This window comes from Lissotriton vulgaris, chromosome 8 (genome assembly GCF_964263255.1).
Source record: "Lissotriton vulgaris chromosome 8, aLisVul1.2, whole genome shotgun sequence".
NCBI classification, from domain to species: Eukaryota; Metazoa; Chordata; class Amphibia; order Caudata; family Salamandridae; genus Lissotriton; species Lissotriton vulgaris.
Window position 1 is genome coordinate 203,111,351 of NC_141696.1, and position 25,690 is coordinate 203,137,040.

The window sequence follows — 25,690 nt, forward strand, 5'->3', positions numbered from 1 at the left end:
TGAACCCTAAAATACCCCTGTACCCCAAAACCCAAACCTAGCCCTGAACCCTTAAAATACCCCTGTATCCCAAAACTTAAACCTACCCCTGAACCCTAAAAATACCCCTGTACCCCAAAACCCAAACCTAGCCCTGAACCCTAAAAATACTCCTGTACCCCAAAACCCGAACCTACCCCTGAACCCTAAAAATACCCTATACCCCAAAACCTTAACCTAGCCCTGAACCCTAAAAATACCCCTGTACCCCAAAACCCATACCTAAACCCTAAAACTACCCCTGTACCCCATAACCCAAAACTATATCTGAACCCTTAAAATACCCAAACCCCCCAAAACATATACCTCGGTACCCCAAAACATATACCCCTATACCCATACTTACCTTATCCAAACATTTTTAAAAAATGCTTTTATCTTTCATGCATTTACAACGAATTTTGTTGAAAATGTATGCGTGGTAAAAGCATATAAAATGTAATGCCATGCGTTATAATGGCATTGCGGAGTCATGGTACTTTCGTAATGAAAGTATGCGGAGTTATGGTATGCGGAAAGAAAGTTGCGAAATAATGGGTGTTTACCCTCCCCCGGTAAGTACATTGGTGGCACGGCGGTCCACATCTCCTGCAACATACTCATATATTTTTTCACCACCCATTTGAAAAATGCACAGGTCTTTCTCATTGATGGCATTATCGACATACACTTTTAGACACACCTCCCGCCACAAGTTCTAGAATTGCGAACTTTAGAGGTGGGGAGCTACGTTCGAATCTCGGCATCAGCTCAACATCCTGTGATTCCAGGCAAATCGCTTTGTCCCCCTGTGCCTACCACAAATGAATGTGTTCTTCTGTAATGTAAATTGTGCACATGCCATGTTGTCGAGTTCGCGCTATATAATATTGCAAGGAAAAATAAAGTAGGGAAACTCGAGTTCACACACTACTGAATGCGCACTTTTAAGTGTATCAGCAGTGCACTGTGAATCGGAGGGTTTCACAGGCCTGTCACAGATCAGAAATGCTGTCAAAACGAAATCCTACAAAACAATATACTACTGTCCGGCAGCAATTCATACCCGGACAACGTCGGGACAGGCTGCTAGTATCATATAAAGAGCTAGCCTCCTACAATGTATGTGTGAAAGGCAGACTATGGCATGACGGAGGATGGAACAAACTTCCCATTACCATTGGATCTAACAAAAAAGAGCAGCAGAGACGACAGAGGTAGTTTGGGTACGGGTCAAAATCAGGAAAGCAGGAGAAGATGGTCAAGCAACCACGGAAGAGGTTGGGAGGAAGCGACGTTAAAAGGGTAAAAAAATACCTCAATTGAAGGAAGCTCATTGACAAAAATGAATGTGTCATTGGGCTTTATATCTGGTGAGCACTTCAAGTGCTCCAATACCATCAGCTCATGGTTGCACTAAGGCAGGACGAAGGACAGAGCAAGGGCTGCAATACTGTAATGTTGTATATACGTCCCCACACAGTGCTCAGAGACTCCAATGTTGTATAAGCTGCTTTATTGAAACACAAGTACAACTAATGTACACATAGAGCGCCGAGCGTCTAACTAGCTACTGCTCCGGTCGCTAACTGCCGTTCCGTGCTTTCGCGCCTTTCTCATCCGCCTCCCTGTGCATGCGCGCGTGCCTCGCTCCGTCTATAGCGTGACGCGTCATCGCGTTCACGCTCGTAGACTAGAGCGCAACACCACATATCTCCCCCCCTTTGACACACTGAAATTTAAACAACTCTAGAGTCCTTCTCTAATGTCCACTCATGTCATAGTCTTTATATTTTGAAGGCAGGGTGACAGTTCTGCCCATGCGGGTACGCCTTACCAGGTTACTCTCCTCACCGTCGCTTCCGCATCGAAGACTCTCAGTGTCTCTCTGATCTCCTCTCTCTCCTTCAGTAGCTGGGATGGAGTGGCTTCCCGCTACCTCTGCTGTCTGTACTTCTCCTTCTCCCCCTTCGTCTCTCTCCTCTAAGGTTTCTCTCATGCCTTCCCCGCTTATGGATGTCTCTTCTTCTCCTCCGATACGTATCTCCTCTTCCTCAGGTTTGGGCCACCTTACGATCCTATTGACTCTCGCCATGCGGTCTTGGGACCACACCTTGCCATCGCTGAGTAGGGCAGCTCTGCCTCGCACCTCCTTGACTTGTAGGGGTTGGCTATACTTGCTCTCTCCTTTCTTTTGCAGGGTGGGAAGTTTGACTCTGACCCATTCTCCCTCCTCCAGCGCGATTTCTTTGGTTTTGTGCCGCCTGCCATAATGAGCTGCATACACTCTTTGAGCCTTTTCCAGGTTGTGCTGCACCACTGCTGGGCACCATTTGCTGGTTACTGTTTTTTCTCTCCACACCACATTGTCCCGTGTGAACGGGAATCGGCCTCTCAGGATTTGGAATGGGCTATATCCTACCACAGTTGGGGTGATCCTGTAAGCCCATAACATGCTCTGCACTTCTGCTTCCCAGTCTTTCCCTTGCATGATGGCCGCTTGTATTGAGCCCATTAGTACGCGGTTAAACCGCTCCACTTGGCCGTTACACGCTGGGTAGTAGATTGCTGTATGTTTCGATTTGATTCCGTTCCTCTTCATGAATCTGGTCCATTTGTCTGAGACGAACTATGGTCCGTTGTCACTAAGTATAGTCTTTGGTATTCCTTCCCTCAAGAACAGGGAAGTTAAGAACTTCAATACAGTTTCAGTGTCCATGGATTCTTGCACGTCTACCTCCGGCCACTTGGAGTACTTGTCAATGACCACACACAAGTATTTATTTATTCCTCTGTTGTCAAGCACCGGTCCCAGGAGGTCTACAGCTAGGTCTTCCCACGGGTTCTGGGGGTTCTCGAATTTCCCTAGCGCCGGTCTGAGAGGTCGGAGTATTTTATCAGCTCCTTGGCACTGCTCACATTCTCTCACCTGCCTTTCTATTTGGTTATCCATGCCTGGCCACCAATACATTTGTTTCACCCGGGCTTTGGTCTTTACGATGCCTAGATGTCCTTCATGCAGTTGATTCAATAATGCCGGTATAAGGGTTTCTGGTGGTATGACTCTCTCACCTCTGTACAGGAAGACTCCAGAGTCACTCAGCGATAGTTCTTCACGAATTTCATAGAACTTCCTCATCTCCGCTTTGAGCCTCCGTTTGTCCGGCCACCCTGACGTGAGGTGTTGCTTGACTTCCGACTTCTCCAGGTCTTGCTCATATGCTGCTGCCCATTCTTGCCTGCTTATCGTCATCTCATTGTCGGCCATGCCCGCCACCATCTCGTCCATGTCCGGTGCGGCTGCCGGAGCATCTTCCATGGCAGAAGCTCTACTGAGGTAGTCTGCCACCCTGTTCTGAGTTCCTGGCAGGTATTCAACATCATAAGTATAGTCCAGTAATTTGAGCGTCATTTTTGCAATGCGTGGTGTAGCGGTTTCATGGCCCGAAGACGTTAGGACCTTGACCAATGGCTTGTGGTCAGTTTGGAGTTTGAACCTGGTGCCCCAGATGAATTGCCTGAATTTGCACATTGCCCACGTGACCGCCAGCATTTCTTTCTCAATGACGCTATATCTTTGTTCCATGGGAGACAAAGCTCGTGAAGCAAAACTGACAGTCTCTACTGACCCATCCGCCCTTTCTTGTGCTAGCACAGCTCCAAGGCCTTTGTCACTGGCATCCGTGGTTAGGATGGTGCTGCCTGAGGGGTCATAGCCCTGCAAGGGTATTGCCTCACTGATGTCTTTCTTCACGGTTTCAAATTCACTTTGTGCTTCTGTATCCCATTCGAATTTTGACTTGTCCCTGATGAGCAGGCGCATCCTGTGTGTTTTGGTCGCAAAGTGTCTCACAAATTTACTATAGTACTCGGCCATTCCGAGAAACGACCGTACCTCTTCTTTGGTTCTCGGGGCTCTGGCTTCCTTGATGGCTCTCACGTTCTGTCCTTTGGGGGATATGCCGTGACTCCCAATCTCGTGTCCCAAGTAAGTGACCGATGACATCCCTATTTTGCATTTGCTCCATTCCACCGTGAGGCCCTTGTCTTGTAGTACGGTGAGCACCTTGGTCAGTTTTCCGTCGTGATCTTCCAGGTTGGATCCCATTACCAGGATGTCATCCTGGAAATACTGGACTCCTGGTATATCTTTGAATAGGCGATGCATCAACTTTTGGAAGACCGCGGCAGCAGATGCCAGGCCAAATGACATGCGGCGGAACTGATAGCACCCAAAGGGTGTGATGAATGAGGTGTATTTTCTGCTTGTGGGATGCAGGTCAATTTGGTGGTACGCCGACGTGAGATCAATAGTGGAGAAGCAGGTGACTCCTTTGGTTCTCGCTAACATTTCCTCAATTCTAGGCAGAGGGAAATTTTCCACAATGAGACACTTATTGAGTTCGCGGAGGTCCACACATAAACGGACCTTGCCATTGGGCTTCTTGGCCACGACTAAGGGGGCCAACCACTCTGAACTGTCTATGGGCTCAATAATGCCCTGTCGTTCCAGTCTCTGGAGTTCTTGTTGCACGGCCTCAATTGTGGATATGGGGATATTCCTGACCTTGTGGGACACCGGTGTCGCCCCTTCTTTGAGCAGTATCTTGTGGACGAACTTGTCCAATTTCCCTACTGTTCCGTCAAAGACCTTGGGGTAGGTTTGTTTCCATTCTTCACCGTTAGTTGTTTGAAGTTCTTCTGTTAGAAGGATTTGTTCCTTGCCGCCAGGATCCAATTTGATTCCCAAATCTCCAGCATCTCTCCAGCCGAGTACAGAGGGGCCTCTTTCTGCTACATATAACTTGCAGGTTGCCGATCTACCTCTAAATTCAAACTTCAACGGTCGGAAGCCTAGCATAGGAATGGTGTTTTCGGTGTAGGAGATGGCACGAATGTCCGGTGGACGTAGATTAGGTCCTACTACGGGTACAAAGTCTCCTTCCCATATGGACCGCTGCACTATTGACCAGGGAGATCCAGAGTCAACGGCAACATGCACTTTCACTTGTCCGTGCGTTTTCCAGTTACCTCCAGTACTTGACCGTCTACACACAGGACCATGTCGCCGTCTTCCAGATCATCCTCTGTTCCGACTTCTGATGGTGCTGACTCAACGCACTTTACTGTGGACCTCTTCCCCTTTTTGCGGCATACTTTCTCAAAATGGCCGACCAGGCCGCAGAACGCGCATCTGGCGTGAAACGCCGGGCAACGTTTGTCCTGTGCCGAGTGGGCTGTGCTCCCGCACCTGTAACATGAAAACTTGCTGTCTGTGGACGGTCGTCCCGTTTGCTTCCCTGTCCATCTAGGTTCCTGCTTCTGGTCTCCGTACGATCCTTTTTGCTTGTGTGTGGTTGAGGCCTCGTCGATCTTGTTGACCATCTGCTTCTGCGTGCTTTCTCGTTTGGCTGCATCTGCGCAGCGCTTTGACATCTCGGCCTTCTTCACCATGGCTATGACGTCCTTAAGCGATGTCTCGCTCTGTGCCCATAGTTTGTCCTGGACTGATTTATTGGTAGTGTGCATAACTATCTGGTCTTTTATATACTCATCTTGCAGTGTTCCATATTTGCATGTGATGGCCTGACGCCGTAATGCTGCTACGTAGTCCTCTATTGATTCCCCTGCTTCCTGTTTCCTTTGTTGGAAATTGTAACGGTCTATGGATACACACACAGCTGGTCGAAAGTGGTTATCTAGGTCTTCCAGCGCGTTCTTGAAGACGTCGTCGTCTATCGCGTCGCGTTCCTTGGGCACTATGTTGGCAAACACCCTCACCCCTTCCGGACCCAGGTTGCGGAGCAACAACCTCTTTTTCCGAGCTGGGGCGTATGGTTCTCCATTCTCGTCCCCTAGCGCTTCTATGCAATTTCTGAAGTACTCCCTCCAGTCTTCCCACTTCATCTGGGGTTCGCCTGGTCTGGGCAGGAAGGGGATGGGAGCCATCAATGCGGAGGACTGGTTAGCCATCTTGGGTTCGTCCTTGGGTGCTTCCGCTTGGGCCCTGGGGCTATTGGGTGCACTGGAGGCTTCCGCTCCACCTGCGGCGTCTCCTTGGCTTCTGGGGCTGCCTGGGGTGTTATCCACTGTTCCTCGAGGGAGGTTGGGGGACTGCTCACCCTCCTCTGGATTCTGGACTGTTCCTTTAGTTGCCAGTGTACTGGCTAAGAGACCCCTCGCCTCCGGGACAGCACTGACCTGTGAGGTGGTCTGCGGCTGGTTCCTCTGCCTAGTAGTGGGGGCAAATGGCAGTCCTCAGGCTCTGGTGCTGGTGGTGCGCTGCTGCCACGCTCTATGCTATGATGTTGGCACTGCTACACGTGCACTGTTCTCTTGGCATGGGATGGTCTTCTGTTGTTCAGGATGTCGACTCCCAGTCTGGCTGTGTGTGGACAGTGAGGGGATCCCAGTCCTCGTCGCCACTGTAATGTTGTATATGCGTCCCCACACAGTGCTCAGAGACTCCAATGTTGTATAAGGTGCTTTATTGAAACACAAGTACAACTAATGTACACATAGAGCGCCGAGCGTCTAACCAGCTACTGCTCCGGTCGCTAACTGCCGTTCCGTGCTTTCGCGCCTTTCTCATCCGCCTCCCTGCGCATGCGCGCGTGCCTCGCTCCGTCTATAGCGTGACGCGTCATCGCGTTCACGCTCGTAGACTAGAGCGCAACACCTCAAACACCATCAGACTGTGGCAAAAACAAAACTAGTGCTGTTTGTGTTTTAAGAGATGCATTCATTTATGTACATTTGCATGTATTTTGATATATGTACAAGAGAGACTGCCTTAAAGCACAAGTACTCCTATGCAATCCTTGAAAACAAAGAAAAAAACAGTTAAGCAAACTGGGAGCATGGGAGGGCGAAACAAAAGAAGAGGACATGACGCCCCCATGTTATGGCGGCCTGTGAGACTACAGATAGGACACGAGACGTCTCTTTGAGACAGCACAGGCGCTGTCTAGCTGAGCCACACATGTGCTGTCAAGCTGAGATCTAAAAAACTGATTTCACAGGTGTCACCTACTTGCTTTGCCAATGCTGCCTGTGTTTAGAAACAAAGATTAAGTGATTTACCCATAGCCATGTGGAACTGATGCCGAGGCTAGGGAGATGATATGGCGTTCTTTCGGGAGAGGATGTGATGTAAGGGCCAGAGCTGCCGACACTGGAGCTGATAAACTGGGTTTGAATTTGGGCATGGGCTTAACGTCCTAGATTTCGGCCAAATCACTTACTCTTGCTTTGCCTAAATAAATGAATGTGTCCTTTTGTAACGTAACTGGTGCTAATGTAAAGCGTTCCAATACCTTCGGGTGGTGGCGCTGTATAAAACTGGACAAAAAACAAATGTGAAAAGCAGAGGCAGTTAGGGGGGATCTGAGGCAAGAAGGGGATCTGTTCAATAGGAGTTCAGCGTGGGCAAGCAGTGACCGGTGGACAGGCAACCAACAGCAAATGCAGGCTGCCACTGGGAGATTAAAGTGATTTGCCTACGTATGAAAAGCAGCTGGTGTTAAAGTAAAGCGCTCCATTTTCTTTGGGTGGCATTAGTGCTATATAAAACTACACAAAAAAAGTAACTGGTGCTAATTTAAAGCACTATAATACCCTTGGGTGGTGTTGGCACTATATAAAACTGCACCAAGAAAAAAAAAATGAAAAGCAGAGGCTGGGAAGGAAGGGATCTGTCCAATGGAATTCAGCATGGCAAGAAGAGATGGGCAGGGCAGGTGGTGGGTGGGCTACTAGCAGCAAATGCAGGCTGTCATAGGGAGATTCAGTGATTTGGCCATAATCACAAATTGTGGAACTGATGCCGAGGCTAGGGAGACAGTGTGGCATAAGGGCTACATCTGCTGAGTATGGAACTGGGAAACCATGTTTGAGTTTTGGCGTCAGCGTAACATCCTTGATTCTGGGCATGTCACTTAAGCTTGCCATGCCTACAAAAATTAATGTGTTGTTGTGTAAAAAAACTGGTGCTAATGTAAAGTGCTCCAATACCTTCGGGTGCTGCTGGGGCTATATAAAACTGCACAAAAGAAATTACTAGTGCTGATGAAAAACACTCCACTACTTTCGGGTGGTGTTGATGCTATATCAAACTGCACAAAAAAACAAAAAGAATCGGTGTTAGGCTGGTTTACAGTAATGAACATGAGGAAATACATTGCATTGCAAGCCACATTTAAAGGACTACATTTGCCATAGACTCTGACGGACAGGCATGCCTTGATGACATCAAGACTCAGCCTGGCTCCTTTGAAGAAAATTCAAGTTAAGCAACAATGGTACACGGAAACACTTTACCGGTGAAAGCGAAAAAAGTAATAAAGTGTCACAACCGGAGAATTTTGAATAAATGTAGTTCCACCCTTTGAAATGAGAAGCAACACGATGAGACACAGACTGTTAAATCATTTTGCACAGGAGAAACATGTCTATGCATATACAGCAGAAGACTCTGGTACTTAAGAAGGTCTGACATCCAATGCGATGACTCCATTCTTGATTAACTTGAGGTGAACTTGTCGATGGTGTCCACCAGTCTTCCCACATGCAGACAATATGATATTCTATCTCCGAGATGGTAGGGCAGACTCGGGTGTGACATTGCCTTTATTAGAAGAGCTGGGGAGGGTCTCTGGACTCCGCCCAAATTGGCAGAAGACCTGTGCTTTTCCATTGGCCCTGCCGGGTGGGGAACTACCAGCAATTTTGGAAGAATATCTGGGCATCCGTGTGTACCATAGAGATGATGACCTTTGAGATGGCCATTTGGTAGTGGCACTGAAAGGCTGCTTAGACTTTTGGAGCAGGCTCCCCCCCATCGGTGATGGGCCCGGTGAATCTGACCAAGAATATTATAATACCACAACTCTTGTATTTTGCCAACCTAACTAGTACAGGTTGGTCCGGGCTGGTTCAGGGACCTTGCGAAATTGGTACTGGACTTCCCGCGAGGGAGAAGGACGGCACAGTTGCCTTGGTCCCATGGGTGACAAGCAAGCATGTGGCACTGAAACTGTACGATAGCAAGGGGTGTAGAAAGTACCCCATTGCAGAGGCTGTGAGTGAGCTCATGGAGGCCTTTGAGTGTCTAGACCAGCCCACACAGGCAGATTCAACCCCTGAGAGGACATAACATCAGTGTGATGCTTTCATTGCTGGTGATCTGTGCATTAGGACTGATATACCAACGTCTGTTGTGATCACCTGGGGGGTGTCAACTTTCTGTTTTCTTCTACATTCTCGTGTTGTTTGTTACAAAGCAGGATATTATTTGAGGCAACTGCCAATACAATGCTACGTTCAAATGTACTCTGTAAACGTCATTTGTACTTGATAAAATACTCAAACGAGGTAGTTGTAATTCTGTACTGAAAGCAGCATTAGTCGAAGCTATGGCATGTTTTTTCCTTTATGAAGGTGCATGTTCATAAAAAATAATAAACCAATAAAAAAAAATTAGGAGCTGATTTGAAAACAAAATATCAATGCACACTAATTCACAAAACAATTTTAATCCTAGCTCATAGTTTGACTATAGTGTAGGCAAATCACAAAAAATACTACTTTACATATCATAAGGGTCGAGGTTTCGATCTCCATATGTTTTTGGGGGGTCTTAATCAGGACTAGTTGGTAGCACCACATTAAATATTTTGAACAAGTGGATGTAATGGCCACCGAGTCCTAAGATCCTGAATGTGTCCTCCTTCATGGATGACCAAACTGGAAGTGAAATGGTTGCCATCAATAGCCAATCTGGGCTGGAGTCTCTGTGTCAAGTGTGGCTGAATCAGAGTGTTCTTCAAATGTATAGTCAATATTATTTCACTATGTCCAATCAATAATATTTCCTGAGGCATGGTCAAAAGAATCAATGTCAAAAGGATCAAATGTACTCATAAGTGCATATAATAATGTACAGCAGTTTACCTTTATTAAAATTTTACTTCATACATAGTCTCTTTTATGATCTGTAATCTTTTACCACTGTAGCAGATCCCATGAATTTATTAGACAAAAATGCAAGGTCAGATATGCTGGCAAGCACTAGCGGGTGCATCTCAATGACTGATAATGAATGTTTGAACATTGGGCATGCTTGGGGGCATTTATTCGTTTTTTTACTGCTAGAGTTATAGGGGGTTTCTTTCTTCACTAGTTGTGGCTTTTATGCTTTCTGATGGCACAGGAACGTTGTTGTAGTCTTTAAATGCATCTAAAAAGATTCAGTGACACTATCAGAATTCACTGAAATTTTTCAGTTGACTCTGAGTTCAGTTCCTGCAAATGAGGAAGAATTTATCAGACAAAAGAACTGACTCTCCTCCTGCCTCCAGCCAGATAGATACCTGAAGGTAAATCAACTCTCTGCTTCTCGTAGAGGGAACTGCAGTTTCTGGCTCTGTTCTCTTTGGACTACACAACTATCACACTGCTCAGACTTCCGAGGCATGTGGGTCTTCAACAGAAGGCAATTATGGTATGTGGAAGGCACTCTGCACTTAGATAATACTAACAATGGATCTTTGATTTCATTTCCAAAACCCTGATAGGGTAATTTGTACACTGGAGACTCCAGAGCAGTGGAAACAGGTATTCTCGGTTTTATGGCTGGAAAACAAAATGTCTTCAAGATCCAAAACTGCTGTACAGTCACTGGGGACCCAGGTGGATGTTGTATAATAAAATATTGTGTTTCTGTTACAGAGTAACCTCCATAATCTTTTAAAGCATTGAATTCAGGCACTCATTTTTCTCACATAATTTTTTTTTAATGGAGGTTTGCTTGAAGGTTAAGAGCTCTTTGTATGTGTCTTCTGGTTTACCTCAATAGGACACCTGGTGGTAAGTCAGGGTAGTGGGGGTGGTCTTTATGCTACCACTTGCCCAAATTAAAACTAATAGAACGTTCTGTACAGTGACTATTCCCAGGAAGGTCAGTTAACATATTGTGTGGTATCTTCATTCTCATGAAACCCAGAAATCAATCATAGCATTTGTAAAGCGCACTACATACCCGTGAGGGTCTCAAGGCGTATGGAGGGGCCGGGTGAAGCTACTACTGTTCGAAGAGCCAAATCTTGAGGAGTCTTTTGAAGGTTAGAAGGTCTTCGGTTTGTCGTAGGCGAATGGGGAGGGTGTTCCATGTCTTGGTGGTGAGGTGGGAGAATGATCTGCCTCTGGTGGTCACTCTTCGGATGCGGGGGACGATGGCGAGGGCGGGGTCTGCGGAACTGGCGGGCGGGGGTGTAGAGGCCGAGTTGTCTGAGGTACGCTGGTCCGGTGTTGTGGAGTGCCTTGTGTGCGTGGGTGAGGAGCTTGAAGGTTATCCTCTTGTTGATGGGGAGCCAGTGCAGGTCTTTCAGGTGGGGTGTGATGTGGCTGTGACCGGGGATGTCGAGGATCAGTCGTGCGGAGCGTTCTGGATGCGTTGGAGTCGTGTCAGGAGTTTGGCCTGGGCTCCAGCATAGAGTGCGTTGCCGTAGTCCAGTCTACTACTGACGAGGGCTTGGGTGACCGTCCTAGTTTCGGTGGGGATCCACTTGAAGATCTTGTACAGCATGCAGAGGGTGTTGAAGCAGGAGGAGGAGACGGCATTGACCTGCTTTGTCATGGAGAGTGTTGGGTCGAGGATGACCCCTAGGTTTCGTGCCTGGTTAGTGGGTGGTGCTCCTAGTGCCGTTGGCCACCAGGAGTCGTCTCGGGCCGAAGGAGTGGAGCCGAAGATGAGGACCTCTGTCTTGTCCGAGTTCAGCTTCAGTCGGCTGTCCCTCAATCAGTTGGCGACAGCCTTCATTCCTACGTGGAGGTTGGTTTTGGCGGTGTGGGGGTCCTTGGTGAAAGAGGGAATCAGCTGGGTATCGTCGGCGTAGGAGATGATGTTTAGGTCGTGCTGTCGGGCGATGTGGGCGAGTGGTGCCATGTAGACGTTGAACAGCGTTGGGCTGAGAGATGAGCCTTGGGGTACGCTGCAGATGATCTCAGTGGTTTTGGAGCGGAAGGGAGGGAGGCGGACGCTCTGGGTTCTCCCAGAGAGGAAGGAGGTGATCCAGTCCAGGGCCTTTTCTTGGATTCCAGCATCGTGGAGGCGTGCTCTTAGTATGCGGTGGCAGACTGTGTCGAAAGCGGCTGACAGGTCCAGGAGGATGAGGGCCGCGGTTTCTCCATTGTCGAGCATGATCCTGTTGTCGTCGGTGGCGGCGATGAGGGCCGTTTCGGTGCTGTGGTTGCTGCGGAACCCGGTCTGGGATGGGTCCAGGATGTTGTTCTCTTCGAGGAAGCTGGTTAGTTGTTTGTTGACGTCCTTTTCAATGACCTTCGCCGGGAACGGGAGCAGGGAGATGGGTCGGAAGTTCTTGAGGTCTTTGGGGTCCGCCTTGGGTTTCTTTAGTAGGGTGTTGATCTCTGCGTGCTTCCAGCTCCCCAGGAGGGTCGCTGTTTCGAAGGAGATGTTGATGGTTTTCAGGAGGTGGGGTGCGATGGTGCTGCTGGCTTTGTTGAAGATGTGGTGTGGGCAGGGGTCTTCCGGGGATCCGGATTGGACAGTGTTCATGATCTTGATGGTGTAGTCGTCGTTGATGTTGGTCCAGGCGAGCAGGCGGTTGGTGCGGGTGGTGGTCGTGGGAGCGGGGGTGTTGGATGTTGCCGAGGTGGTGACGGTGTCGAAGCTGTTGTGGATGTCTGCGATCTTGCGATGGAAGAAGGTGGCCAGCGAGTCGCACAGGTCTTGTGATGGTGGGATGTCATTGGTGTTGGAGCTGGGGTTGGAGAGTTTCTTCATGATTCTGAAGAGCTCTTTGCTGTTGTGTGCGTTGTTGTCTAGGCGGTCTCTGAAGGCGGTCCTTTTGGCAGATCTGATGAGTTGGTGGTGTTGGCGGGTGGGGTTCCTGTGGGCTGTGTAGCTTTCCGGTGTTTTTTCGCGGGTCCAGTTTTTCTCTAGTTTACGGAAGGCTCGCTTGGAGCCCTGGAGGTCTTCGTTGAACCAGATGGCTCTCTTGCTGGTGTGGGTGTTGGCGGGCTTCTTGAGCGGGGCGAGGGTGTTGGCGCAGTCGTTTATCCATTGTCTGAGGCTGCGGGCTGCTGCATCGGGGTTGGTCGGGTCTGGGGGTGGGCTCTGGGCGAGGGCGGCGGTTAGCTGGTCCTCGGTGATCTTGCCCCAGCTGCGGCGAGGCTTCTGCCGGGTGCGGTGGTGTATGGTGGGTTTCCGGACGGTGAAGTGGATGCAGCGGTGGTTGGTCCAGTGGAGTTCGGTGGTGCGGTCGAAAGAAGACGTGGGTGCTCACAGAGAAGATGGGTTCAAGCGTGTGGCCGGCGGAGTGTGTTGATGCTGTGACGAGTTGTCTGAGTCATAGGTTGCCGATCAGGGTGGAGGAGTTGGTGTTGGTGTCGTTGTTGTTCTCGAGGTAGTTCAGGTCCCCGAGGAGGATGTAGTCCTTAGAGGTGAGGGCGTGTGTGCTGACGAGGTTGGTGATGGAGTCGCTGAACTGCGGTCGGAGTCTGGGGGGTCTGTAGATGAGGGTTCTTCTGAGGGTGGTGTTTGAGTCGGTGTGGATGTGGAAGTGCAGATGTTCGGCGGTGCTTAAGGTGTCGCCGGTGTTGGTCGAGACTGCAAGCGTTCCTGTGGACAATGGCGATTCCTTCTCCTGTTCCATTGGTGTGGTCCTTGAGCGGGTGATCTTGTATCATTCTGGGATGGCTATGGCGATGTCAGGTGCTGAGGAGGGGGTCAGCCAGGTCTCCGTCAGGAAGGCGACGTCTGGGGCGTTGGTGTCGAGTAGGTCCCAGAGTTCGACGTCGTGTTTGTGGGCGGAGTGGGTGTTGAGCAGGATGCATCAGTGGAAGTTGGGTTCTTCTGTGGGTGGGTTGGCGGGCCGGATGCTGGTGAAGTTGCAATTCCGGCAGGAGAAGGATCCTTGGGTGAGTTTCGGGATGGCCAGGCAGCAGGTACGTGATTGACCAGTGTTGAGTGCGTGGAGGGTGCTGGAGCCGTAGCGGAGGCGGGCATCGAGGCGTTCGCGGGGGCCAGGGGCCCTGGCGCTGGGCGCGGTCCAAGCGAGGACGGGCATGTTTTCGGCACGCGCGCGGGGCCTCCATATAAGGGGTTAAGGGAGGGAGGAGCAGCTGGGAGGTGGGAGCGGGGCAGCGAATGGGCGCTAAGGGGGCGGCCCGTAGGGGAAGGCAGCAGCGGGAAAAGAAAACAGCGGGAGCGGGCACAGCAGATCGCAGGACACAGGGGGAGAGAAAACAAGAGCAAACTAAAGTTACAACAATGGCACTGGAGGGGAGGCAATAGTAGCTGGGAAACAGCACGGTGGCACAGAGGAGCAGCAGCGAGCGAGGTGGGGAGCGGGCTACCCTGAACCAGGCTTTATGTATTAGAATTGACACTGTGGGTATTTCCTGGACTAGGATCTATACTAGAAGCTAAAATCTAACAGTCCTCAAGTGTAAGTATGGTAGGAGAATGTGTTCTGTCTAAAGAAGAGTTTTGTCTCCAGTCTAAACATTGTAACTTAAAACCAATAATAAGATGTAAGACCACATAAGACCGAGATAAGCAGAATTTAGAACCTCTTACAAATGTCGCCATTTTATACAACTTTGAAATACAATGGTATATTTTGTATTAATTTACCTATGGAATCGTTTTACTTCCTCTTGCAGTATCTTTGAACAATGGCTCAGAAGACACCAGCCATTATTAGAAGTTTTTCCGGAAGCAAGTGCTCCCATTGGGCACAATCGGGACTACTTTATGGTTCCCTTCATTCCACTGGCCACGAATGGTGAATATTTCCTCCCATCAAGAGACTTGGGATATGAATATGAATATTTAGTAGAGCCAGGTAAGATACACTGATTTAGCAACAGTTTACAAATCAACGCACTCTAGAAAATGCTTGACAAGTTTGTGGGGTGAACCCAAATTAGTCACCTTGATGTTCATGTTTCTATTACAGGTTTGATGTTGTGTAGTAGGTCTTTGGGCATGATTCTTTGACAGATCATGCTCAGACCAAGGCCCTTCTTCTCTTTCAGCATAAAACCCATTTTGGAGGACAGCCAGATTGTTCCCCTAACCATATCTCTACATGATTCACTCACAAGGGTGTTTTAATGATGAGTTGCATATTTTATTTTAGGCTTAGGTGACAGTACTACACATAGTTTGTCTGCCCAATGTATTAATATGCAGGCTAGACGTCGTACAAAATGTAAATTGGATATGCAAGGAGTTGTGCAAATGGGAATACGTTGAAGGGTAAATATGGATAAGACATTGACTGGCCCTAATATATGTCCTTGATGCTGGGATTGTACTACAGAATATTGAGGCTGGGAATATGGAGATGCAGTAATATTGTGGAACGAATATTGAGGGACAGAATATCGAAAGGTAAGTGCTTATAGAGGAAGTATAGATTCACTGGTATTTAGTCCACATCAGTGCACTTTCAAGATATATAGATCATCAAGGAAACTAGATATGGAGTAAGCTAACTAAAAACTATACTTCCCTTCTGATATTTTGTCCTTCAGTTGTTTGCCTATAATATTTCGTGTCCTCGATGTTCCAACTTCAAATTTCTGGGGTGACACTGATGCTGGTGCATAGGCTCCAAAATCGAGCAAATAGAGCTTTTTTCCCTTTTGCAACTATTCTTGGTATGTTTTGGATTGTTTAGAGATTGTTGACTTCGGCATGAGCTAGACATAAATTATTTTGATTACTACAGATAATAAGCACTCGCAAAGCCAGTAATTCTGGCCAAGGAAAGCTGGATACTAATGTTACATTTTATTTTATATTGCAAGCATAGGTCACAAAAAGGAAGAATGAAAATATGGAAGCAATGCCTTAAATTTTAAATTAAATGAAAATGAACTATCACATATACTTAAGGAGAAAGCTATTGTATTCTCTTCTGCTCACGCTTAAAGGATGAACTGTGGCCTCAGAGAGGTCCTTGGAGGTGACTGGTGGGTACAACAAGAGGGGTATCAGTTTAATATTATCATTTATTCATTGATATATACTCATGGCTGCGAATGCACTTTAAAATACAAGTTATAATATGTTCGCAAGTTTGGATACTGTGGGTGTACACTATTTGGTACTTATTAATTTGCTGAGTATCATGTTTTGCTAATGTGTTACCTTTTGGCCACTTCCAAGAATTCCAGAACAAAGCTGATTTCTGCACGTGTTAAGTAGCTTATCATGTTGTTGAAGGAATGTCATGGTAGATTTACTGGTGAACGTCATGGAGTTTCCCAATGGAACCCGTGTAGGGGGTACCCGTGTAGGGCGTGTCGGAGGATAGCCAGCAAATTTAGGGGAACTGTGTAGAAGCTGAGCCGTTGATGGAGATGAATAGACTGAGGCATATCTAAAAGCATTGTGTGCTTTCATGACATTGCCTTAAATCACTGTGGTCATAACAGTGAAGTAAATCTCTTCAATTTGGGCCCCTTGATTAGTGATGGGAGTGTTAACTTGCCTTTCTCTTTCTATTGTATCCGTCTGGAACCAAACTTGTACAGCAAAGATTGTAAGGCTGTGTCAATGTAATAGATCATGCTTGGGCTTGCATGTTGGTTAGTAACAGTAGGTCTGAAAGGGGAGACAGTACATTTATATGATCGCTTCCTTAATCTCAAAGAAGGGTTTAGAATGTTCTATAGTTTCAGTCAGCCTCCATTTTGTCTGGTACTTGAATCCATGTTGGAGGTGTTTCGAAATGTTTGACTGTTATGAAACTCTTGTTATAGCAAGGTGAGTTGCTAATTTTTTTAAGTTACCCTTGGCTGTGATTCAAGAGACCATGTGCAATGGCCCCAAAGTGCTAGGATGCCTTGCTTCACCTTGGGGGTGCCCAGGAGTGGGCACTTCACAGGGAAAGGCCAGGAAGGGTTCCACAGCGGTATGTGTACAGCGCCTTGAGACCCTTTCGGGGGTGATACCTGCGCTATATAAGCACTAAATTTACATTTTTTTTTACATTGTGCACTACATTTTGAAAGTGATCATTGTCTCGACTGGGAGCAAGTTAAGGGATTTCAATGAAATTGTTGAATGATGACGTCTTTTCGATTTATGACCAGTCTGTATGATTCTGGACCTATTGAAATCTGGTGATTTGCATTTTCAGGTTGCTCAATCTAGTTATCATTCATAAACAAATCTATCGGGTAACTCGTGAAGGAGCAGTAAAATCTTTCTTGTAGAGTGCTATATCATATACCCAGAGCCAATAAATTAAATGTTACCAGTGGGCCTGCAGCACGCATTGCGCCACCCACTTAAGTAGCACTTTAAAATATGTCTTAAGCCTGCCATTGCATCTTGAATGCAGTTTTACACTGCCATGTGGACTTGGCATTGACCCTCCTTGCCAAGCCTTAAACTCCCCCTTTTATTAAATGTAAGTCACTCCTAAGTAGGTTAATGTAACCCATAGGGCAGGGTGCTGAGCGATAAAAAAGGTCAGAAATGTATGTTTAAGTTTTACAGATGCTAGTAGTAAAAAATACCTACATTTGTTTTTCAGTACTTTGAGGCTTACCCCTCCTAACAGATACCATTGGGGATTCCTTATTACATGTAATGAGCTGTATTCCTAATTGGGAGCAGGTAGATGTGTCATGTTTGGTATCTATGAAATAGTAATACTAAACCTCTCTATTGGGAAAGTCATTTTTTTTCATTACAATTTGGAAAGTGCCACTGTTAGAAAGTTGACATTTTCCTGCTTCTAGTCAGAAGATGGGGTTTTTGACTACCTTATGCATTTGGCTATAATTAAAAATGATTTCATTTTAGGAGTTGGTATCATATCATGCCCACAATTGTTAATGTTACCATTGGAGTTGCAAACTATTAAGATCTCAGTTCTAGAGGTACTTAGACACAGGAAATGTTTATTTATCCAAAGGTATATATTATTTGGACACTTAGAAATCCAGTTTTGGCATCTTAAGTTGGTAAGAGTCATTTCTGTTGTCTTCTTTATGGTAAAAGCCACTTTCTGCTATGGCTGCTCTTAGACTTTACCCTCTCTGCAGGGTCCTCCTCAAACCTTTTGCTTCTTAATTCCAACTTTTGCCGAAATTCGTTTTTGTTGGTCATAGGACTCTGTGCAGTTTACCACTGCTAACCAGTGCGAAAGTGCTTGAACTCACGCCCCAAACCATGGTTTGATTGGCACATACCTAATTGGCATATTGAATTTACTTAATAGTCCCTTGTAGAGTGCTATATCATATACCCAGAGCCAATAAATTAAATGTTACCAATGGGCCTGCAGCACGCATTGCGCCACCCACTTAAGTAGCACTTTAAAATATGTCTTAAGCCTGCCATTGCATCCTGAATGCAGTTTTACACTGCCATGTGGACTTGGCATTGACCCTCCTTGCCAAGCCTTAAACTCCCCCTTTTATTAAATGTAAGTCACTCCTAAGTAGGTTAATGTAACCCATAGGGCAGGGTGCTGAGCGATAAAAAAGGTCAGAAATGTATGTTTAAGTTTTACAGATGCTAGTAGTAAAAAATACCTACATTTGTTTTTCAGTACTTTGAGGCTTACCCCTCCTAACAGATACCACTGGGGATTCCTTATTACATGTAATGAGCTGTATTCCTAATTGGGAGCAGGTAGATGTGTCATGTTTGGTATCTATGAAATAGTAATACTAAACCTCTCTATTGGGAAAGTCATTTTTTTCATTACAATTTGGAAAGTGCCACTGTTAGAAAGTTGACATTTTCCTGCTTCTAGCCCTGTGTCCCTGCAGCCTGTCTTGGGTCACATGGCTGTGTGCAGCCGACGGTTACACTGTGTGAATTCCTCCCAGACCATCACAAAATAGATGGATTAGGTGTGCCTTAATGGGCCATATGCTGGCAGGATTGGGGCGGAGCTGAGCACCGCCCCACTTACAACTGAATAGTCTGTGCTCTGCCTTCACACAAATGGCTTAGCACCCTTGTATTGTCGCTGGAGCCAGCTTGGAGCCTGGGGAGGAAACTCTGGAAATTCCATGCCCTTCAAAGAACCTTTCCATCTCCCACCTTCCAGGAGAAGAGCCCTGGGGTATGAAAATAGGACCTCCAGTCCCACACTTCAGTAAAGTAGTGGGCCTGCAGAAGGACTCTTAGAGGACTGCCTGCTGGTGTGACCTGCTATGCAATATGGCAGACTGCTGCTATACCTAGAAAGACTGCCTTTCTTCCTGGAGCCTGCCTTGCCCTGCAGTTGAGCCCTACATTTTCATCTGCACCAAGGACTACCAAAAGTGCCTAAAAGTGCTAGTGTGCTGGCCTTCTGTTCATCATCACAGGGACATACAAGGCTCCCACCATCCTAAAACCACACCTGGACCCATACTGATTGGTCCCTGAATGCCCAAGAGGTGTCCCACTAGTCCTGGACCCTTGGTTGTGGTGCTAAAGATTCCCAGATGGCCAATTTCCAAAATTGAGGACAGACCAAATTTAGCTACAAACTGCTCTGACAACCAGGAGGAGACTGGGACCAGCCTGGTCGCCTATCCGCCCTAGGTACTTTGCCAATTAGGTTAACATTGCAGTTTCAAATCCTTTTCAGCGTTCATTCACCAAAATGTTATCCGACCTTGTGGAACTGTCTTCGGCTACAGCCCTCTGCTTCGTCCTGCTAGAGATCTACAACATCCATTTTGGCAACTAAGTCGGAGCATAGAAATCTTCACCCTGGCTTCGACCTAAGGCCATCCGATGATGACGCGCCCTCCTCAGACACCTCCCACAGCCTTGTACGCTATACCTGCTCAGAACATTTTATTCAAGAATTTTTCTAAATTCGAAGGTACTGACTTGGGCCCAGTCCACTTCTTGTATCCAAACTGATCCCTATTGCAGATAGCCTTATCTTGTGAGTTTGTCACAGTCTAGTGGGGCTAGATGTCTACAGTTGACACTTTGATCTTTTATGCACTAGTTTTCGGTAAAAACATAAATTCATAACACCAGTTCTACTGGTTGGATTTTTGTCATTTTGGTATGAAATAATTTATTAAAATGAACTCTTTTTCTAAATTGGTTTGGGATTTTTATTGTGTTTTTTTACTTTTACTGTTTGTGTGCTTCATAAATACTTTACACATTGGCTCTAAGTTAAGTCTGCCTGCGTTTTGTGCCAAGCTACTCAGAATTGAGCACAGATTAATTTAGTGAAATTTGATGGTTCGCCCTGCAGGGATTGTGGCTGTTGCTTGACCAGGACTCACACCCCAGTCAACCAACAACCCTATTTATCACAGCTGCTATTTTGTTTCGTGTGGCAGCATTTCGTTTACTTTGATGAAGATTTTTAAGACTATAAAGTAATATTGTCTAAGCCTGCACCTGTAACATTGGTGTAGTCTATCTGCCACCTTAACCTTTCAGTTCTCTGCAACTTAAATGGATCTGATGCTTTTATAAGCCTTTTAAATATACCTACCTCTGCTGTCTACAACCTAGGTTTTTGAGTTCTGCACAGCTTCTAAATTTTCAACCTAGCCCGCCCCTTCCGTGTAGATGGATCAGTCATTAAATAGGAATATACTTGAAAGGGCTGAAGAAAATTGGAATGAAATTATAGATGGAAGACGGATAGAGGATACATTTTTAAAAATTATATGCTGTGCGCATTTGCAACCCAGATCCTTTTGAAAGGTTTCTAATACCAATGTTTTTGTCCACTGTTTAGGGGAAATTGTGCATTAAAAATGAATAGCGTTGACACCATTTTTCAAAAGTTTTCTAGGGAAGGGTGAATCCATGTCATCTCAGGGTGAAGAAAGTGGTAAGCTTGTTTGGCACTCATTGAATGTTTTTTTTTTTTTACATAGCTTTATATAGCGCAAACTTGACACAAATCGGGTATTAGAGCGCTTTACAGAGCACCAGTTGCATTACATGAGGACACATTCATTTTTGTTAGGCACAGGGAGACTAAGTGATTTGCCTGGAATCACAGGATGTTCAGCGTCATTGCAGAGACTCGAACGAACCCAGTTCCCCAGATTCGAGGTCGACCGCCCTAGCCATTAGGCCAACTCCTCTCTCCAGAATTCATTGGAGTATTGCAGGAGTACCCCATCAGAACTCAGAAAGTTCGAGAATATGTTCTTTCTGGTGGGTAGCATACCTCTAAATCCCCTTGCAGGAAGGACTTGCTCCCTTCACCTGCTTGCATGTTGCATTTCAGGGCAAACATTTGTTCTCCGCCACTTTCAGATTAATCTAGCCACAGCAACCCTGACCTAAGCACACCTTGAGGAGCCTTGCACCATCCCTGACTCGCCTTCTAACCCTCGGCACAAAAACAAGTTTACTCCACAGCCAAAGTACAGAACGTATTTAAAGACTGGATCTGAGTATTTTCCTCATTAAAGTATGTACTTCAATATATGAATACAAATAATAATATATAAGAATATGGTTTAAATAATGAAGTATGTCATTTTTGAAGCTGTTGGTACGTATGAAAATATTTCTAGCTGTCTTGACTACTGTCAGCAGTAAGGCAGGGACTGTAATAATAATTGTGTTTAAAAAATGTGGCCTATGAACCATTTGCTAGCGATGTTTTGTCTGCTTTTGGTAACGAACAGAAGGAATGCACCGAGGAAAATTTTTTACGTTTCAAAGGAACTTTATTGAACATAAAAATTGCACTAAAGAAATATGACACAATATCAATATAAAATGAAATGCAATAAGAAATGGAGATGAACTAAGGAATATTTCTAAAATGTAGAAACAGAAGCCGGTGTTTTTGCTCCATTTCCTCAACATCTAATTCTGTGACAGCCGCACAGAAAATGAATGAAAATTGTCTGCTGGGGGATGTTTTTATTGCAGAAGTAATAAGGCCGGTGGTGCGTGGTATGTTGGACGGGATGACTTGGCTGCAAGGTTAATGAGGGTGTATTATTCATCAAGTACCATATTTATGAGTCGGAGGCGTCTGGAATAACCTGTGGGCGGCAGCGGTTATGGCGCGTTCTCGTTGTTGTCTGATCCGTGGATGCAGTGTGCTCTTTTGAGAAGGAAAGGAATCTGCAATCCTGTGCGACAATTAGAGTGTGTGCGCAATGGAATGGTGAGATATAATTATACCCTACGAGGGAGGGAATTAACCGGTAAATGGGATTCGTTATTGCCACATAGGTTGACTCTGATCCCCGCAGAAACTTTTCTGAAACGGATAATTTGATTCTTTGTTTAATTTATGCCCAGGCAGTGGTCACAAATGAGATCACCATTAATGATGCACTATTTAGCCACGATCAGCACGTCGAATTAAGAACAATCAACAATGCCCCGCAAGCAGGAATATGAGGAAACCAATCCACTGTCTAGTCGTGCTACAAAATCAGCGATAATGCTGTTTTTTTCAATCTCTTCTTTTCAATCTTGATTTTAAAGCAGCAATTCAACTGCTTACCTGCCCTCACATCCTCATCGCTTTGTTGATTTTTTAAAAATATATTTTTTTAAATATCCGCTTCCACATAACCAGAGCAGGTGGAAGAGCCTTCTCCTACTTCGCAGCAAAGGCCTGGAACGAGCTCCCAGTCAACATCAGACGCTCTCCTAATCTGCACACCTTCAGGAAGAGCCCCAAGACCTGGCTTTTCGGCTGATCCGGAGCTGCAGCCACAACGCGGACGACGAGTGCCTGCAGATTTCCCCTCCCCCCCACTTTACAATCTTCGCCGGGGTGATGTAAAGATTAAACCAAGTTTGTCAACACTGCATCTGTAAATTAGCAGCAATAAATGATGTCTGAGCCAGATATAAAGAATCCTCGCATTCTCTCGTCCCAACTTGCAAAAGCTCTGACCAGCAAGTCGTGTGTTTCGTGAGATCATCCGCTATTTCTTTATTTAATAATTTATACAAGATAGCTAATGAAGGTGGAGATTTTAACAGTAAATCAACGAGTGACACAAGAAAAAAAGCAGCTCTTCCCCCTGACTTTTTAACCAACAAAGGCCTTACTTGTTGGTACATCAAAAAGTGGGTATTAACAATCCCTGACTTATCCTTAATTGTATCAAAGGATAGAATCCCTCCTTCATCTACCAGGTCGTCTATCTTCCTCAACCCCATCTGATCCCACTGTTTCATATATCCATCTTCGAAGATGTCAGGTAGTAAGACATTATCATACAGAGGAGTATAGCTATTCACCCGACCTAATCCATATTTCTTCCGGGCAGTTGTCCATACCTTGAATGCTCCCATCAAAACCTTAAATCTAACCCTTTTAAAATAGCCATATTTCATCTGTCATAAAAGACATCCTCTAGCTTCAATGCCCATTACTAATTCATAAATAGTCACCGAATCCCCCCCACTGAACCTGCTTTAACTCTTGTTAAAAGTGTCGCCATCTGCTGTAGCATCGATGCCCAGTAATACAATGTGAAATTCGGAACGGCTCACCCCCCTCGATCTATTGAATGAGTCCAGAATTTAAGGCCTTAAGGGGGCGTTGACCGGCCCACAAAAAACAGGAATTCATCTGATTTAGGAATTTAAACCAACGACTTTCTACCTCTTATGGAATGGCCCTAAAAAAAATACAAAAGTCTAGGGAGAAATATCATTTTAATCACATTGCTTCTCTCCATTAGTGTAAATTTAAAGTTATTTATTCGGGCAAGATCAACTTTAAACTTCCGAAGTAATGGACCTAAATTTATATCAACAATGCTCTCCACATCTGCTGTTATATCTACCTCAAGATATTTCACCTTAAGAGCTACCCGATAGTCATCACTGAGCTATTTATCCCAAATTGGGTTTTACTTTGAGTATATATCCAGAAATCCGTCCAAAACGAATAGCTTCCCTTTCATTTTCTCCCAGGGCATCAGCGGGGTTGGGGGTTGTAATGGCCAAATTTTCCACATAAGCAAGAATCTTCGTGTCCCCGTCCCCTTTGTTATGCATTGCTGCAATACTATTAGTTTGGTCGAACTTTCTGATGAGTGGGTCAATATACAAAGCAAATAGTAAGGGCGAGTTCCACGGCTGATCATGATCTGGTCAGACATACATCCCATTGCGACAACCCTAGCGACTGGGTTTCGATACATCGTCTGAATGGCCTTAAAGCCTATGCCTAAGCCATTTCTATCTAGTATAGCCCATAAAAAGGCCAGGAGACCCTATCAAAGGATTTCTCTGCATCTAACAGAATTAAACCCATAGGGTCTCTGGCATTCTATAAGGCATCAGCTAGAATTTTGATGTAGATTTTTATATAGTTGTTGATCAACGTGATGGGTCTATAAGAGCCTAGCTCGTTAATGGTTTTGTCCTTTTTTGGGAATACCGCTATGTTGGCCGAACTCCTAGAATCCCGGGCCTCTGCCCCTGATTGGGCACTTGTGACGATCTCTCTCATAACCTCATTTAACCATGGGTAAAAGATTTTTTTAAATTCCCCCGTTATTGAGTCCCTTCCAACCACTTTCCCTGTCAGTAAAGAATTGACTGCCCCCCCCCTTACTTCATCCTCTGAGATTGGAGCCTCAAGAGATTCTATCTCCTCCTAAATTAGTCATCCAAAAGGCAAAACAATAAGATATTCTGCCATTTATTTATCGTCATAGCAGGTATCTTCTGTTTATAATTGTTGATAAAACTTCTAAATTGCGGATCGCTGTAGGATCAGATTAGGCCAATGATGGGATCCCTTATTTCTGAGATGTCCCCCTGAGCAATCCTCTCCCTTGTGCGTCAGGCTAGTAACTGTCCCTCCCTTTCATTAATTTCATATAATTAGTTACGCCAGACCATGAATTTCCCAGCTGTCTTTCTAGCCGAAAGAGCAGTTATTGCAGATTTCCCCACTAAGACTCTGGCTTCTGCTTTTTTGAGGTCCCCCACTAAAATTGTCGCAATTAATTGACTTTCAGCTTCTGCTAATTCCCAATATAAATCTAGTTCTAACTTCTTGTTCTTCCACTGCACTGCCCAGCCATATCTATTTGTCTCCCCGCTTATCCCAGCTTTAAGGGAATCCACACAGTATCTGGTTGGGCACTCCCTTTGTTTTCCGTGACAAATCTGGGAATCCAAATCTTTGTGTTGGATATATCCTTTATCAGAGAGCAATGCCCTATCAAAAGTCCAGCGTGCAACAGGTGGCGGATTAGCCTGTATGGTTACTTCGAGTGCGTTGTGGCCGGACATGACTCTGGGATACTTGTAAATCTGTCCGTTCTGTGCAGTCGCTGGGGATACTAAAGAATAATTGTCTGACGTGAACTTGTGGGGCAGAAAAAAAAGTATAGCCGGGATCTCCAGGTTTATGTGTAGCCCAAACATCCAATAATCCATGTAGCGCTACAGACTTAAACACCTTAGGCTTGTGACCTTGTATGATCTTTCCCCGAGATGACCCCCTTGAGATTTGATATTTATATTAAAATCTGCTCAGATTATCAGCGGTAATGGCCATCCTACTAGCTCGGTATTCAGCCATTCAAACAGAGCTTGTCTAGTACTGAGCCATACAGGGAGCATAAAGTAAACTAACATTCATTCTTACATCATTGGGTAATGGCCCATCTCCCTGATTTGTCAGTGCTTGAACGTGGAAAC

The 25,690-nt window shown here is 45.8% G+C and overlaps 1 protein-coding gene across 1 annotated transcript in view; it reads left to right on the plus strand.

Moving 5' to 3' along the window:
- TYR (tyrosinase) overlaps positions 1 to 25,690 on the plus strand; it is a 194,640-nt gene that overhangs the window by 87,814 nt on the left and 81,136 nt on the right. The window contains exon 4 of the mRNA XM_086933982.1: positions 14,704 to 14,885. Within this exon, the coding sequence (XP_086790108.1) occupies positions 14,704 to 14,885 (182 nt within the window). The remainder of the gene's footprint in view (positions 1 to 14,703; positions 14,886 to 25,690) is intronic.